Source organism: Eucyclogobius newberryi, unplaced genomic scaffold, assembly GCF_026437365.1.
Source record: "Eucyclogobius newberryi isolate DKJ021-1_F unplaced genomic scaffold, fEucNew1.0.hap1 SCAF_4, whole genome shotgun sequence".
Lineage (NCBI taxonomy): Eukaryota > Metazoa > Chordata > Actinopteri > Gobiiformes > Gobiidae > Eucyclogobius > Eucyclogobius newberryi.
This window is the reverse complement of record NW_027316056.1, coordinates 34,249,002-34,262,181: the sequence shown is the minus strand read 5'-3', so window position 1 is coordinate 34,262,181 and position 13,180 is coordinate 34,249,002. Positions and strand designations below refer to the sequence as shown.

At 41.3% G+C, this 13,180-nt stretch overlaps 2 protein-coding genes across 2 annotated transcripts in view; both read right to left on the bottom strand.

The window, feature by feature from the left end:
• Window positions 1–13,180, bottom strand: part of LOC140377918 (lysophosphatidic acid receptor 2-like) — a 283,463-nt gene that overhangs the window by 180,826 nt on the left and 89,457 nt on the right. The gene's annotated exons all lie outside the window — the stretch shown is intronic.
• Window positions 3,655–8,703, bottom strand: rps19bp1 (ribosomal protein S19 binding protein 1). The gene is made up of 4 exons (XM_072463538.1): window positions 8,597–8,703; window positions 8,225–8,350; window positions 5,184–5,281; window positions 3,655–3,850 (listed from the first exon to the last, which is right to left on the bottom strand). The coding sequence occupies exons 1-4, from the start codon at window positions 8,649–8,651 to the stop codon at window positions 3,704–3,706; spliced, it is 426 nt and encodes a 141-aa protein (XP_072319639.1). The 5' UTR covers window positions 8,652–8,703; the 3' UTR covers window positions 3,655–3,703.

Here is a 13,180-nt window from a genome sequence, read left to right as displayed (position 1 = left end):
ACTAATGTGCAACACGCACCTTGACGCGTCATCTACCCATCACCATTGCTAATGTTTGCTGCTTGTTGTTGTCTCATGCAGGGCCTGTATGCTGTAGGCTGCTAGCTACAGCTTTTCTGCCTGACCGTCGCTTTCCCTGGTCGGGCGGTCACGCACTTGGCGCATGGTCGGAACGTTGTGTTCTTTGGTCCTGCACCGTTTACCATTACACACCGACTGTACGCAACGGACTTGTGTACAGCCACACGCTGGATATGAACTATTTGGACTGACTGCTTTAGTGTGTACTAGTCTCTGTGATCTACTGAGTGTACTAGTCTCTGCGATCTACTGAGTGTGTACTGGTCTCTGTGATCTACTGTGTGTGTACTAGTCTCTGTGATCTACTGAGTGTGTACTAATCTCTGATCTACTGAGTGTGTACTAGTCTCTCTGATTTACTGAGTGTGTACTAGCCTCTGTGATCTACTGAGTGTGTACTAGTCTCTGTGATCTACTGAGTGTGTACTAGTCTCTATGATTTACTGAGTGTGTACTAGCCTCTGTGATCTACTGAGTGTGTACTAGTCTCTGTGATCTACTGAGTGTGTACTAGTCTCTATGATCTACTGAGTGTGTACTAGTCTCTGATCTACTGAGTGTACTAGTCTCTGATCTACTGAGTGTGTACTAGTCTCTGATCTACTGAGTGTACTAGTCTCTGATCTACTTCGTGTGTACTAGTCTCTGTGATCTACTGAGTGTGTACTAGTCTCTGTGATCTACTGAGTGTGTACAAGTCTCTGATCTACCGAATGTGTACTAGTCTCTGTGATCTACTGAGTGTGTACTAGGCAAGGCAAGGCAAGTTTATTTGTAGAGTACATTTCATACACAAGGCAATTCAAAGTGCTTCACAGCAGGAAAAATGCATTCAAATCACAAAGAAATGACAGAAACAGAAATACAATAAAATTAACTAAATTAAAAATTATCAATCCAACTGATTTTCTAAACTAATAAAATCACAAACAAAAGAGAAGAGTGCAAAGAAAAAATCCTTTCAGTCATATGCGCAGCTAAACAAAACTGTTTTTAGCTTAGATTTGAACATTGTCAGAGTAGAAGCCTGTCTCACATCTTCAGGAAGACTGTTCCAGATTTTAGCTGCATAAAACTGAAACGCAGATTCCCCATGTTTTGTCCTGACTCTGGCACCAGCAGGAGGCCGGTCCCTGAGGTCCTCAGAGTCCGAGATGGTTCATATGGCACTAACATATCCAAGATGTACTTTGGTGCTAGGCCATGGAGAGACTTGTACACAAGCAGAGCTGCTTTAAAGTCTATTCTCTGAGCCACAGGGAGCCAGTGCAGAGACCTGAGAACAGGACTAATGTGATCATACTTCCTGGTTCTAGTCAGGACCCGAGCACGTCTGTTTTACAACTCGTTTGGAGAGGCCAGTGAGCAGGCCGTTACAGTAGTCTAATCTACTGGAGACAAACGCATGGATAAGTCTCTCTAAATCTGGTTTTGACACTATATTTTTGATTTTGGCAATGTTTTTTAGATGGTAAAAAGCTGCTGATGTTATTGATTTGACGTGGCTATTAAAGTTCAAGTCTGAGTCCATTATTACCCCCAGATTTCTAATTTGGTTTGTAGGTTTTAGAGCGAGACTCTGGAGGTGACCGCTAACACTTTCTCTTTGTTTCTGTGGGCCAAAAACGATTATTTCAGTCTTGTCTGAGTTCAGCTGGAGAAAGTTGTTTTGCATCCACACACTGATCTGTTGGATGCAGTGACAGAGTGAATCTACTGGTCCATAGTCACCTGCCGATAGTGAAACATAGATCTGAGTGTCGTCTGCATAATTGTGATAGGACACATTTTCACTGCGTATCAACTGACCTAACGGCAGCATGTAGAGGTTGAACAGAAGGGGACCCAGGACTGACCCTTGGGGCACTCCACAGGTCAGGGTCATGTGGTCTGAGACACAGCTACCAATTTCAACAAAGTACTTCCTGTCTTCCAGATAGGACCTTAACCAGTTTAGGGCAGTGCCAGTGATGCCCACCCAGTCCTCTAGTCTCTGTAAGAGGATCCCATGATCGACAGTGTCAAAAGCAGCACTCAGATCTAACAGAATTAAGACTGAGGCTTTGCCCGTGTCAGTGTTCAGGCGGATGTCATTTGTCACCTTGACAAGAGCAGTCTCAGTGCTGTGATGAGGTCTAAAACCTGACTAATCTCTGATCTACTGAGTGTGTACTAGTCTCTGTGATCTACTGAGTGTGTACTAGTCTCTGTGATCTACTGAGTGTGTACAAGTCTCTGATCTACCGAATGTGTACTAGTCTCTGATCTACTGAGTGTGTACTAGTCTCTGTGATCTACTGAGTGTGTACTAGTCTCTGTGCTCTACTGAGTGTGTACTAGTCTCTGATCTACTGAGTGTGTACTAGTCTCTGTGATCTACTGAGTGTGTACCAGTCTCTGTGATCTACTGAGTGTGTACCAGTCTCTGTGATCTACTGAGTGTGTACTAGTCTCTGATCTACTGAGTGTACTAGTCTCTGATCTACTGAGTGTGTACTAGTCTCTGTGATCTACTGAGTGTGTACTAGTCTCTGTGATCTACTGAGTGTGTACAAGTCTCTGATCTACCAAATGTGTACTAGTCTCTGATCTGAGTGTGTACTAGTCTCTGTAATCTACTGAGTGTGTACTAGTCTCTGTGCTCTACTGAGTGTGTACTAGTCTCTGATCTACTGAGTGTGTACTAGTCTCTGTGATCTACTGAGTGTGTACTAGTCTGATCTACTGAGTGTACACTAGTCTCTGATCTACTGAGTGTGTACTAGTCGCTGATCTACTGAGTGTGTACTAGTCTCTGTGCTCTACTGAGTGTGTACTAGTCTCTGATCTACTGAGTGTGTACTAGTCTCTGTGATCTACTGAGTACTCGTGCTAGCGGCTGGTGTTCACGTCCCATGTCCAGATGACCTTGAATCTTTTTCTACAATGGAACACTCCTGGACAAATGAGGACCCACATCAACTCTTTAAAATCATCTTTAATATTTCAACTCATGCCATAACAATATGTGTGATTATGAATAACAAATCATCATTTCATTTTATTTCATTGATGTTATAATGCCGTCTCCTCACGTGTTCATTTGATCCACTTCTTCAGAGCTCAAGCCCGACGTTGAGTTCATCTTTCAATTTCTGTCTTTAGATAAAAAAGCTTGTCGTCGTCGTTGTCTTTTGACCTGCCATAATGGAGAAGGCTCGAGGTATTCTCTGCACCAAAGCAAATAGCCCATTAAAGCTGCGCTGTGCAAATTGCTCGTTTCCATGTAGATGTTAATACTTCGCCTAGAATGTTTCTCATTATGGCATTAAATGTATCCATCTTGCAAACAAAATATGTTAAACAAAATATATTAAAAAAAACTACATTCTTACTGTAAATGGGTTCATCTCCACAGATCTGACCTGTAACTAAGCCTGTTTGGCATCACCTGCTCGTCTCCATGGAGATAGGTAGGTCTAATGCCATACAGTGGAACATTACAGGCAAAAGTAATACCTCCATGAAGTCGAGAAGGTAATCTGGACAAGAAAAGCACCTTCAAACTCGACATATGACATAAATGGAGCAGAGGCCACTGCTGCTTACACCCATGACATAAAGCCCTGGCAGGTGTCAGGTGTCACTGGTCCTCCACGTTCCTGCCAAAGTACTCCTTCTGGAACTGCTGGAACTCCTCCTCAGTGAAGGCACTCTTTGGTTCCTGGGGCCTCTGAGCAGGCGCCGTCATATTGTTCTTGGACTGCCTTCCTGAATTCTGCTGCAGGATCTGTTCCAGACACAAAAAATGTCTTAAAATTCCCTTTGTTAAAACAGCAGTTTTTTTATTCAGTGCAAAAGGATTTAGTGACAAAACTTAACTTCCAGTTATATCCAGACTGAAGCAGTTTTTAAAATTAGGAACACGTTTTGAGCGTGTGGTTTACATTTGTATTTATATTAATCTATTCATGAATGTTTAGTTCAAAGCTGATATAATCATTATTCTGCAGCGCCCTCTTGTGGCTTTATTGAGTTGTGGTCAGGCTGTGAATATGCTTAAAGGTTCAATGGACGATTTTTTTGGCCCAAACCTGAGTCTTATTTCCTCGTGGCGTGGACTGCCAATTTGTCCTGCCACGTATCAATCATAATACTCACCTATCGCTCACCTGCAGCTGTGTGCGACTCGTCCTCACGTTTCCGCGTGTCTAAGCGCATTGATCTATCATAATATAGCTCCCTCAGTGTACGGGACAAAATGAAGACGGAGAAAGACAGTTCGAGCTGACGCAGAAGAAGACGGAAATCTACGGGAGACGAGAGATGCGATGTGATCCGTCGCGCTAATAAACAAACGCACGTGTGTGTTGTATCAGTCCACACGGGGGAGTGCACATGAGCACTTCAGCCTGAGTTCTCAAATCGACGAAAAATCGTCCATTGCGTCTTTAATGACATGGAGCCGTCTTGGTCTCATTAAACTTCACTTATCGCCAACAAGTGACAAGACAGAAAGCATAAACCACCTTAGTTTTTACACTATTTCAAGATAATGGCTGCAACAGAATGACTGGCAGCTGCTTTTGAAAATAAAGTGGAATATAGTTTACTGGAACGTCTAATTGTTACAACTTTAGTTAAAATATATTTAAATATTCTAAATTTGGAAAAAACTATATACGCCATTTCTGAGTTTACCATAGTGCCAATGATATGCACTTAAGGCGCTTTGAGTCACCACGTTAAAAGATACTAAAAGATTATAAGAAAAGGGATATCAGTATGTTAAGAGACAGTATTTAGCGTATCAACTCTCAAGTTAGTGATTTTGTTGTTATGGGTTTGCAGGACAATTCAGAATATTTAATTGGATAAGACACAACAAAAGAGTGAGTGAAGCGGCCTGCTGGGGGCTGCTGGGGGCCTGCTGGGGAGCTGCTGGGGGCCTGCTGGGGGCCTGCTGGGGGCCTGCTGGGGGCCTGCTGGGGGGTTGCTGGGGGCTGCTGGGGGCCTGCTGGGGGCCTGCTGGGGGCTGCTGGGGGGTTGCTGGGGGGCTGCTGGGGGCCTGCTGGGGGCCTGCTGGGGGCCTGCTGGGGGTTGCTAGGGGGCTTCGGGCGTACCTTAGCGGTGTGCTCTCCTGAGGCTGAAGTGCTACTCTTGAGGAAGTACTGGAGGGTCTCTGCAGTGTGCTCCTTCTGTCGCCCCCTGCTGGCCTCTTCTGCACACACATTACATGAGATCAACACTTAGATATATTACGCGTAAAGGCACAAATGTTTCCCCTGTGAGCTTTTAGCCATGTTGTTACCTCATCAAAAACATACAAAGTTGTGTCCATTCACAAAGGTTTCTCGCATTGTAAGGCTCTCTACACCTCCAAAGCTCAAAATGTTCTCTTCCACTTTCATTAAGTGGTTGTGTGAGATTTTATTGAACTACTTTAACAGCACACTAAAATAACCTTATGACTTCAAAGGTGAAATGATCTAATGCGGGTGTATCAAACTAGCATGAATGACCTCCAATCTAACGTACAGTTTAGAACTATTGCAATGAACGAGACACAAATTCACACATTTCCACATGTTTCACTGCCTTTGCGAAAGATAACTTTGGTTTTACCTCAATTGTCTCATATTTCCTCAGAGATCGCTGAGCTCATGCCTTAAGCTCCTCCCCTTATTTCTTGCATCCTTCATTAGGTACATCGACTACTACCACAAACACCACATTTCTTATAGTCCTTATAAATGCATCTCGCCGCCTAAAGGTCAAACACAGTGAAGTGCTAAACTCACTCGTCCCAGTCACATATTGATTTAAGCGTCTCACTCCACAAACACTTAAAGGCGCAAGGGCGTGTGGACTGATACAACACACACGTGCGTTTGTTTATTAGTGCGACAGATCACATCGCATCTCTCGTCTCCCGTAGATTTCTGTCCACTTCTGCGTCAGCTCGAACTTTCTCCGTCTTCATTTTGTCCCGTACACTGAGGGGAACTATATTATGATAGATCCATGCGCTTAGACACGCGGAAACGTGGGGACGAACCGCACGCTGCTGCAGGTGAGCGATAGGTGCGTTTAATGATTGATACGTGGCAGGACAAATCGGAAGTCCACGCCACGAGGAAATAAGACTTAGATTTGGGCCAAAAAAATCGTCCATTCAAACTTTAACTGTTCAAAACAAACAGGGACTCCATTAATCATCCCGTTCTGCTTAATTGTAGTATCAAATTCAAAACCGCTCACATGAATGAGTTGCTGCCCATAACCACAAATATCTAACGCACTTTGCAGTTGTAGCTTAGATTTAGTCAGTCAATAATCACAATTCCACTTCCACAGTACACTTCTCTACCCTCACACGGATTATACAAAACCACATCAACTGGAAGATCTTCTCGAACTATAGCCACTTTACCCACAAGATACCATTCTTCTCCATTTCATTCATTTGAAGACAATTTTCTTTTATTTTACTCCCAGAAACTTCCATCAAACTTCGCTCCGACCGAGCTGTTTGTCTTTGTGAATGTGCTCGATAGACACTTTACTGCCCCCTAAAGTCTGTGGGGAATATTGATATTGAGAGCTAGAGTATTGATACTCAATCGATTTATTTAATATCAATATATCTCTAGGAATGTATACGTTTGTACACCCGTATCCACAGTGGAGCGCCACCATGTCACATCTGGTGCCAAAAATCTGTTTGTTTTTTATGTTTTGTTTTATGTTTTTATGATACATGGTGAAGGTATCATAAAAAACGATGGGTACGGTTAGAGTTTGTGTGGATAGTTGTATGGATGGAGTATCAAACCAAACCAAATGTGGAGCGCCATTCAACACCCGTCTCCAATTTTAGAGGGACCGTTCCAAAGCTCTCTAAAACTAACTGGTCAGGTTGTTGTTGTTGTAGTATTGTAGTTGTAGTATTGTAGCAGTAGTATTGTAGCAGTAGTATTGTAGTAGTAGTATTGTAGTAGTAGTAGTAGTATTTGTTGTAGTAGTATTTGTAGTAGTATTGTAGTAGTAGTATTATAGTAGTAGTATTGTAGTAGTAGTATTGTAGAGTAGTATTGTAGTAGTAGTATTGTAGTTGTAGTATTGTAGTTGTAGTATTGTAGTTGTAGTATTGTAGTAGTAGTATTGTAGTTGTAGTATTGTAGTTGTAGTATTGTAGTAGTAGTATTGTAGTTGTAGTATTGTAGTTGTAGTATTGTAGTAGTAGTATTGTAGTTGTAGTATTGTAGCAGTAGTATTGTAGCAGTAGTATTGTAGCAGTAGTATTGTAGTAGTAGTATTGTAGTTGTAGTATTGTAGTAGTAGTATTGTAGTAGTAGTATTGTAGTTGTAGTATTGTAGTTGTAGTATTGTAGTAGTAGTATTGTAGCAGTAGTATTGTAGCAGTAGTATTGTAGTAGTAGTATTGTAGTAGTAGTATTTGTAGTAGTAGTATTTGTAGTAGTATTGTAGTAGTAGTATTATAGTAGTAGTATTGTAGTAGTAGTATTGTAGTTGTAGTATTGTAGTAGTAGTGTTGTAGTATTGTAGTAGTAGTATTGTAGTAGTAGTATTGTAGTAGTAGTGTTGTAGTATTGTAGTAGTAGTAGTATTGTAGTAGTAGTATTGTAGTAGTAGTATTGTAGAGTAGTATTGTAGTAGTAGTATTGTAGAGTAGTATTGTAGTAGTAGTATTGTAGTAGTAGTATTGTAGTTGTAGTATTGTATTGTAGTAGTATTGTATTGTAGTAGTATTGTAGTTGTAGTATTGTAGTAGTAGTATTGTATTGTAGTAGTATTGTAGTTGTAGTATTGTAGTAGTAGTATTGTAGTAGTAGTATTGTAGTAGTAGCAGTCCGGCTGTACCAACAAAGTTCCTATGTCAGCTTGTCTTTCCTTCTCCTTCATCCTACTTTCGAGCTTTGTAAACCTGCACATAACAAAGTGTTTAAACATTTAACATATTCTCAATAAACATACCTTCCCCTGAGCAGGAGCTAAACAAAAGTCCCCAAGTGTGGTCCTACTCCTTATTTCCTAATCTGTGCAAATGCTCACCAAATAGGGACTGGAAGTTTTTTTGTTTTTTTTAATAACTATTCTAAGTGAAACAGGTTCCTAGAGTGGGAATGGTTGGGGCCCTTACCCAGAGCACTCCTCATCCTGCGGTCTTTGGCTGTGGCTCTGTTGTGTCCAGCTGGGCTCGTCCTGGAGGACCTCCTGGCCCTGCTGCTCTTCAGCTTCTGCTTTTTGTTCTTCCCATCTGGTCCCTCTGAAACACACACAACCTTCATTCAAACAAACAAACATTTAAAAGATCCTAACCCGTAATAAACTTTTGTGTTTGGGTTTTGAGATCAATTTGATTGATTGTTGGACGTCCACACATTGTCTACACATGAAGAACACACATGGTGCTTTGTCCTGCACGAGGCTGTCCCACATCTGTGTCCCTCAGACACAGGCGACAAACGGCACCTCATGACTTCATATCATGTAGTTATATCATGACTTGTACCTGTGATATCAGCACTGAGCAGCTCCAGACCTCTCCTGACCAGCGCCGCGGACATCGCTGCTACAAACTTCCGAGACGCTGCTTCAGACCGGAACGTGCGTGCACCACGGCGCATGCGCAGATCACATGACACATCAACATCCGCCCAGTCTTCCTCTCTGCTTCCTCCAGAGCCCGCACATGGCCCGTGCGCAGGCGCGCTGTGGTGCTGCCCCCCACCGGCGGGGCTGTCAATACAACCACAGATCTATTATTAGACCCGAGCGCCACAAGCTGGCGAGAGGCCTATTAATCTCGTAAGGCCGTGCTAAGCACGGCTGCGAAAGTGTGCACGTAGTGCACACGAAATCGAGCGCGAAGCGCTCGCCCACTTCCAAACACTCACTAACACACTCCTTCACTCATGCACGCCCTGTGCATACTAATTAGTAGTAGGAAAATGGAACTTTACCGTTGTTTGCAAAAGTACGCACTAAACGAGCACTTTAAATTGGGATGATCCCCATATAAAGCACTCATTTGCCCTAAGTAGCTCACGAATACGTTCCCCATCTTTTGCATGTTCCGTGCATATAAGCATGTAATGCAAAAATTGAACATTATTACTGTATAGAGGGCCAAAAACACAAAGTGGGCGGAGCCCACTCAAAATTAACGAAAGTACCCGTCAGTGACCAGGGACCCACACCATGAGGTAGGAAAGCGCGAAAATGTATAGTTCATGATATTTGAAAAATGGGAAACATTGTTTTCGCATCGGAATATTCTTCTTCTTCTTCTTCTTTCTTCTCGGGACCAACCCCCCTATTTTTCACCCAGTGAACATTGACGAAAAGTCACAAAAATTAGCACACCTCTAAAAATCGTGCCTCTCTACATTCTGGCTATTTCCTTTTTCTAAAATTTAAAAATTGGCGCGTCAGCGCCCCCAAATGTACCAAAAATGCATTGAGAGATGGGAAATGACCCAAAAAAAATCTGATCGTAGAATCATGAAATTTGGCGCCGAGGTAGATGGTGACAAGAGAAGTAAAAAATATTATTACGGCAACGCCGTCCGCCCAACCAAATGTCGGCCATATTGCTTCAAAAATGGCTAAACATGACTTCGGAGTTTTTCCAAACGTCGTACTTTTACGAACTCCTCCCAGGGCGTTGGCCCTAAAAAGCTGAAATTTGGTGAAAATGCTACTGAGGAGTGGGACATCAAAAGTTATCCAAATTACATTGATACCTCTCACGGTCTCTGTGCGGCGAAGCCGCAAACTGTAGCAAGAATTTCAGAAATCTCCCAAATTTAACATTTCTGCCGTTTGCGCAGATAAAGTCCGAATTGCGTCAAATTAGAATCAGTTGTTAAACTCTTTGCCCTAAACCTACTTGAAGTGAAATAAATTAATTTGGAGCCACAGCGCCCCCTACAGATTTTATATGGAGGTTAAATATTTAGTTTTGCGAAATTATATGAAATTTGACACACAACTCAATTTTGGCCCCATCAAAAAAGTCAATGAGACCCATGTCATAATTGTTATGGCTTTGCCGTAACGATGACCAAAACCTCCCATGTTATTCCAATGGGGAAATCGCCAGAACATGTTTACACTTTAGACTTTCACGAACTCCTCTTAGGGCGTTAGACATATTAACCTGAAATTTGGTGAGACTCATCTTCAGGGGTGAACCATCAAAAGTTATCCACATTTTTATTCTAAGAGTCACGGTTTGTCACGCACATTTTGCCAAGAATTCCAAAATAAAATTGCTTTTTGATGGTAAAACAAAGGGGAGAAGATGTGACAGCGTCACAGATTCAGCAGTAGGCGTAATAAAAGGACAATTGGGGCGCGTTAGCGCCCCCTCCTCTTGCGGCGTGGCGGCGGCGTGGCGAGGGCCTATCATTGCCGCTTGCGGCTATATTTATCATTATCATTGTGAAACTGGCTGCTGTGACCATGGGCCAATATTTCTTATGCAGATCTATTTCTTAGAACTAGGTTTCTAATTAATGTTTACAGCTAAACCTTCTTTCATGTCTTGACAGATTCTGCAGCTCTTACGTCAAATATTTTGAATACATTCTGGTGAAGAGATGTGAAAAAGTACATCACGTTTAGGAACGTTATCCAGGTTAGACATTATATTCTGTCTCTGATTACACTCACAGTTTCCACCACTTTCCCCAGGACAACCTCTGATGTGGTGAGCCTTTCACACACGCACACAGGGCATGTATGCTGCAAAGCACTATACCTACAGTCCTTACGTTTACACAGCCCGAACACAACTGCAGCTCTAGACTGCAACGACCAACAGCCGAGGTCTGGCACGCAACAAAAATGGACAAAAAGTGTACATTTTTAGAAGTAATATTTTAGTAGAAATACAAATTTCAGCTACAAAATGTGCTTATTTTACAGGTACAACTGGTACTACAATAAAATGTCCATGAACTGTGTTTGCATTGAAGGAGGCCAAGACGTACAGCCACATTCCTGAGCTCCAGAAGGCCATTGCTTCCAGGAGAACAGAGAGTGGTGTTGACCTTCCACAAAGAAGAACTGAAAAAAACTATTTTTAAGAAAACATCACTCTAAATTTGTGCTGGTCATTCTGTGCAAAACAAAGACTGATTATGGGTATAAATGCTATTGAGCACTATCGTTCATGCTTATGTAATTGTATGCTTTTTAGGCGTCTTTGGTTATTTGATTACTATTACAACAAGCCCTGACAAAATGTACAAGAAACTGCAAATAACAAACTACAATAAAAACCTCTACTAGCTACTGTAACAGGCCAAACTAAATAGTAGAAGGCTAAATAATAATGTTGAAGATAAATACCATAAAAATGATTGTACCTGATAATCGGCCATTGTATTTTCTTGACACAATTTTTTGGGGGTTAAATCTTTTTTCTTCCACCCCCAGCTGTAGCCACAGGTCGACTAAAGTAGTGAAACAATGATTGAAACACACGCACACTGATAGCGTCAATGGAATAATAGAGGATTTTTCACCGATTCGAGAACTCAAGCAACTTTTAAATGCGCACACTCGCCCCCCACCTTCCTGTTCTTTCCAAGAGGCCGCCTACCATCAAACCTGATGCAGAAGCACGAAACAGCCTCGTTGCTACACGTGTGTTTGTTTATTAGCGTGACAGATTGCATCACATCTCTCGTCTCCACAGATTTCCGTCTTTTCTGAGCTCAAACTCAGTCTTTCTCTGTCGTCATTTTTGTACTGTACACTGAAGGAACTCGCTGCTATCTTCGATAAACACACCGGCATATCAACCACGCATGCGCAGCCAGAGAAACGTGCTGCTATCCTGGGAACGAGGCTGTAGGTGTGCAGTAGCACGCAGGGAATGATTGACATGTGGGAGAACTCGTAACCTGTAAATTCTTTATCCATAATTGCAAGTGGATGAGGACACGTCGCACTTGGTCAGAATTCATTTTGGCCATAAAACTGTTTGAATGAGCCCCAAACAAAACCAATATTTGGACTGTAAATGCTTGTAATTACGTTTTTCTATCTTTTTTCACTCTTCTCATCACAGATGGTCCAAATGAGACAGAAAAAGCTCAAGGTGTACAGTAAAGAAAGCATGATAAATATGGGAGTGTCTGCAGAGCCGTTGTTGTTGTTGTTGTTGTTGCTGTTATTGTTGTTGCTGCTGCTTTTAATGACAGCTGGCAGCCAACTGCAAAGGTGCATTTACAGCTACTTTGTTCTTTAGACTTTCTTCTTTTAGACTTTCTTCTTTAGCCTTTAACGTGATCTTGTATATGATCTTGTAAATGATCTTGTATATGATCTTGTAAATGATCTTGTAAATGATCTTGTATATGATCTTGTATATGATCTTGTAAATGATCTTGTAAATGATCTTGTATATGATCTTGTATATGATCTTGTAAATTATCTCGTATATGATCTCGTAAATGATCTCGTATATGATCTCGTAAATGATCTCGTAAATGATCTCGTATATGATCTCGTATATGATCTCGTAAATGATCTCGTATATGATCTCGTAAATGATCTCGTAAATGATCTCGTATATGATCTCTTATATGATCTCTTATATGATCTTGTAAATGATCTCGTATATGATCTCGTAAATGATCTCGTATATGATCTCGTAAATGATCTCGTATATGATCTTGTAAATGATCTTGTATATGATCTTGTATATGATCTTGTATATGATCTTGTAAATGATCTTGTATATGATCTTGTATATGATCTTGTATATGATCTTGTAAATGATCTTGTATATGATCTTGTATATGATCTTGTAAATGATCTTGTATATGATCTTGTATATGATCTTGTAAATGATCTTGTATATGATCTTGTATATGATCTTGTATATGATCTTGTAAATGATCTCGTAAATGATCTCGTATATGAGATCGTAAATGATCTTGTATATGATCTTGTATATGATCTTGTAAATGATCTTGTATATGATCTTGTATATGATCTTGTAAATGATCTTGTATATGATCTTGTATATGATCTTGTAAATGATCTTGTAAATGATCTTGTATATGATCTTGTATATGAT

Excerpts from the sequence above, each read along its gene's own strand:
- rps19bp1 (XM_072463538.1), bottom strand. The coding sequence starts at position 8,651 with ATGTCCGCGGCGCTGGTCAGGAGAGGTCTGGAGCTGCTCAGTGCTGAT. Across the intron at positions 5,282-8,224 it reads CAGGATGAGGAGTGCTCTGG|AAGAGGCCAGCAGGGGGCGA; the intron begins GTAAGGGCCCCA and ends ATGTGTGTGCAG. Across the intron at positions 3,851-5,183 it reads CAGGAGAGCACACCGCTAAG|ATCCTGCAGCAGAATTCAGG; the intron begins GTACGCCCGAAG and ends TGTCTGGAACAG.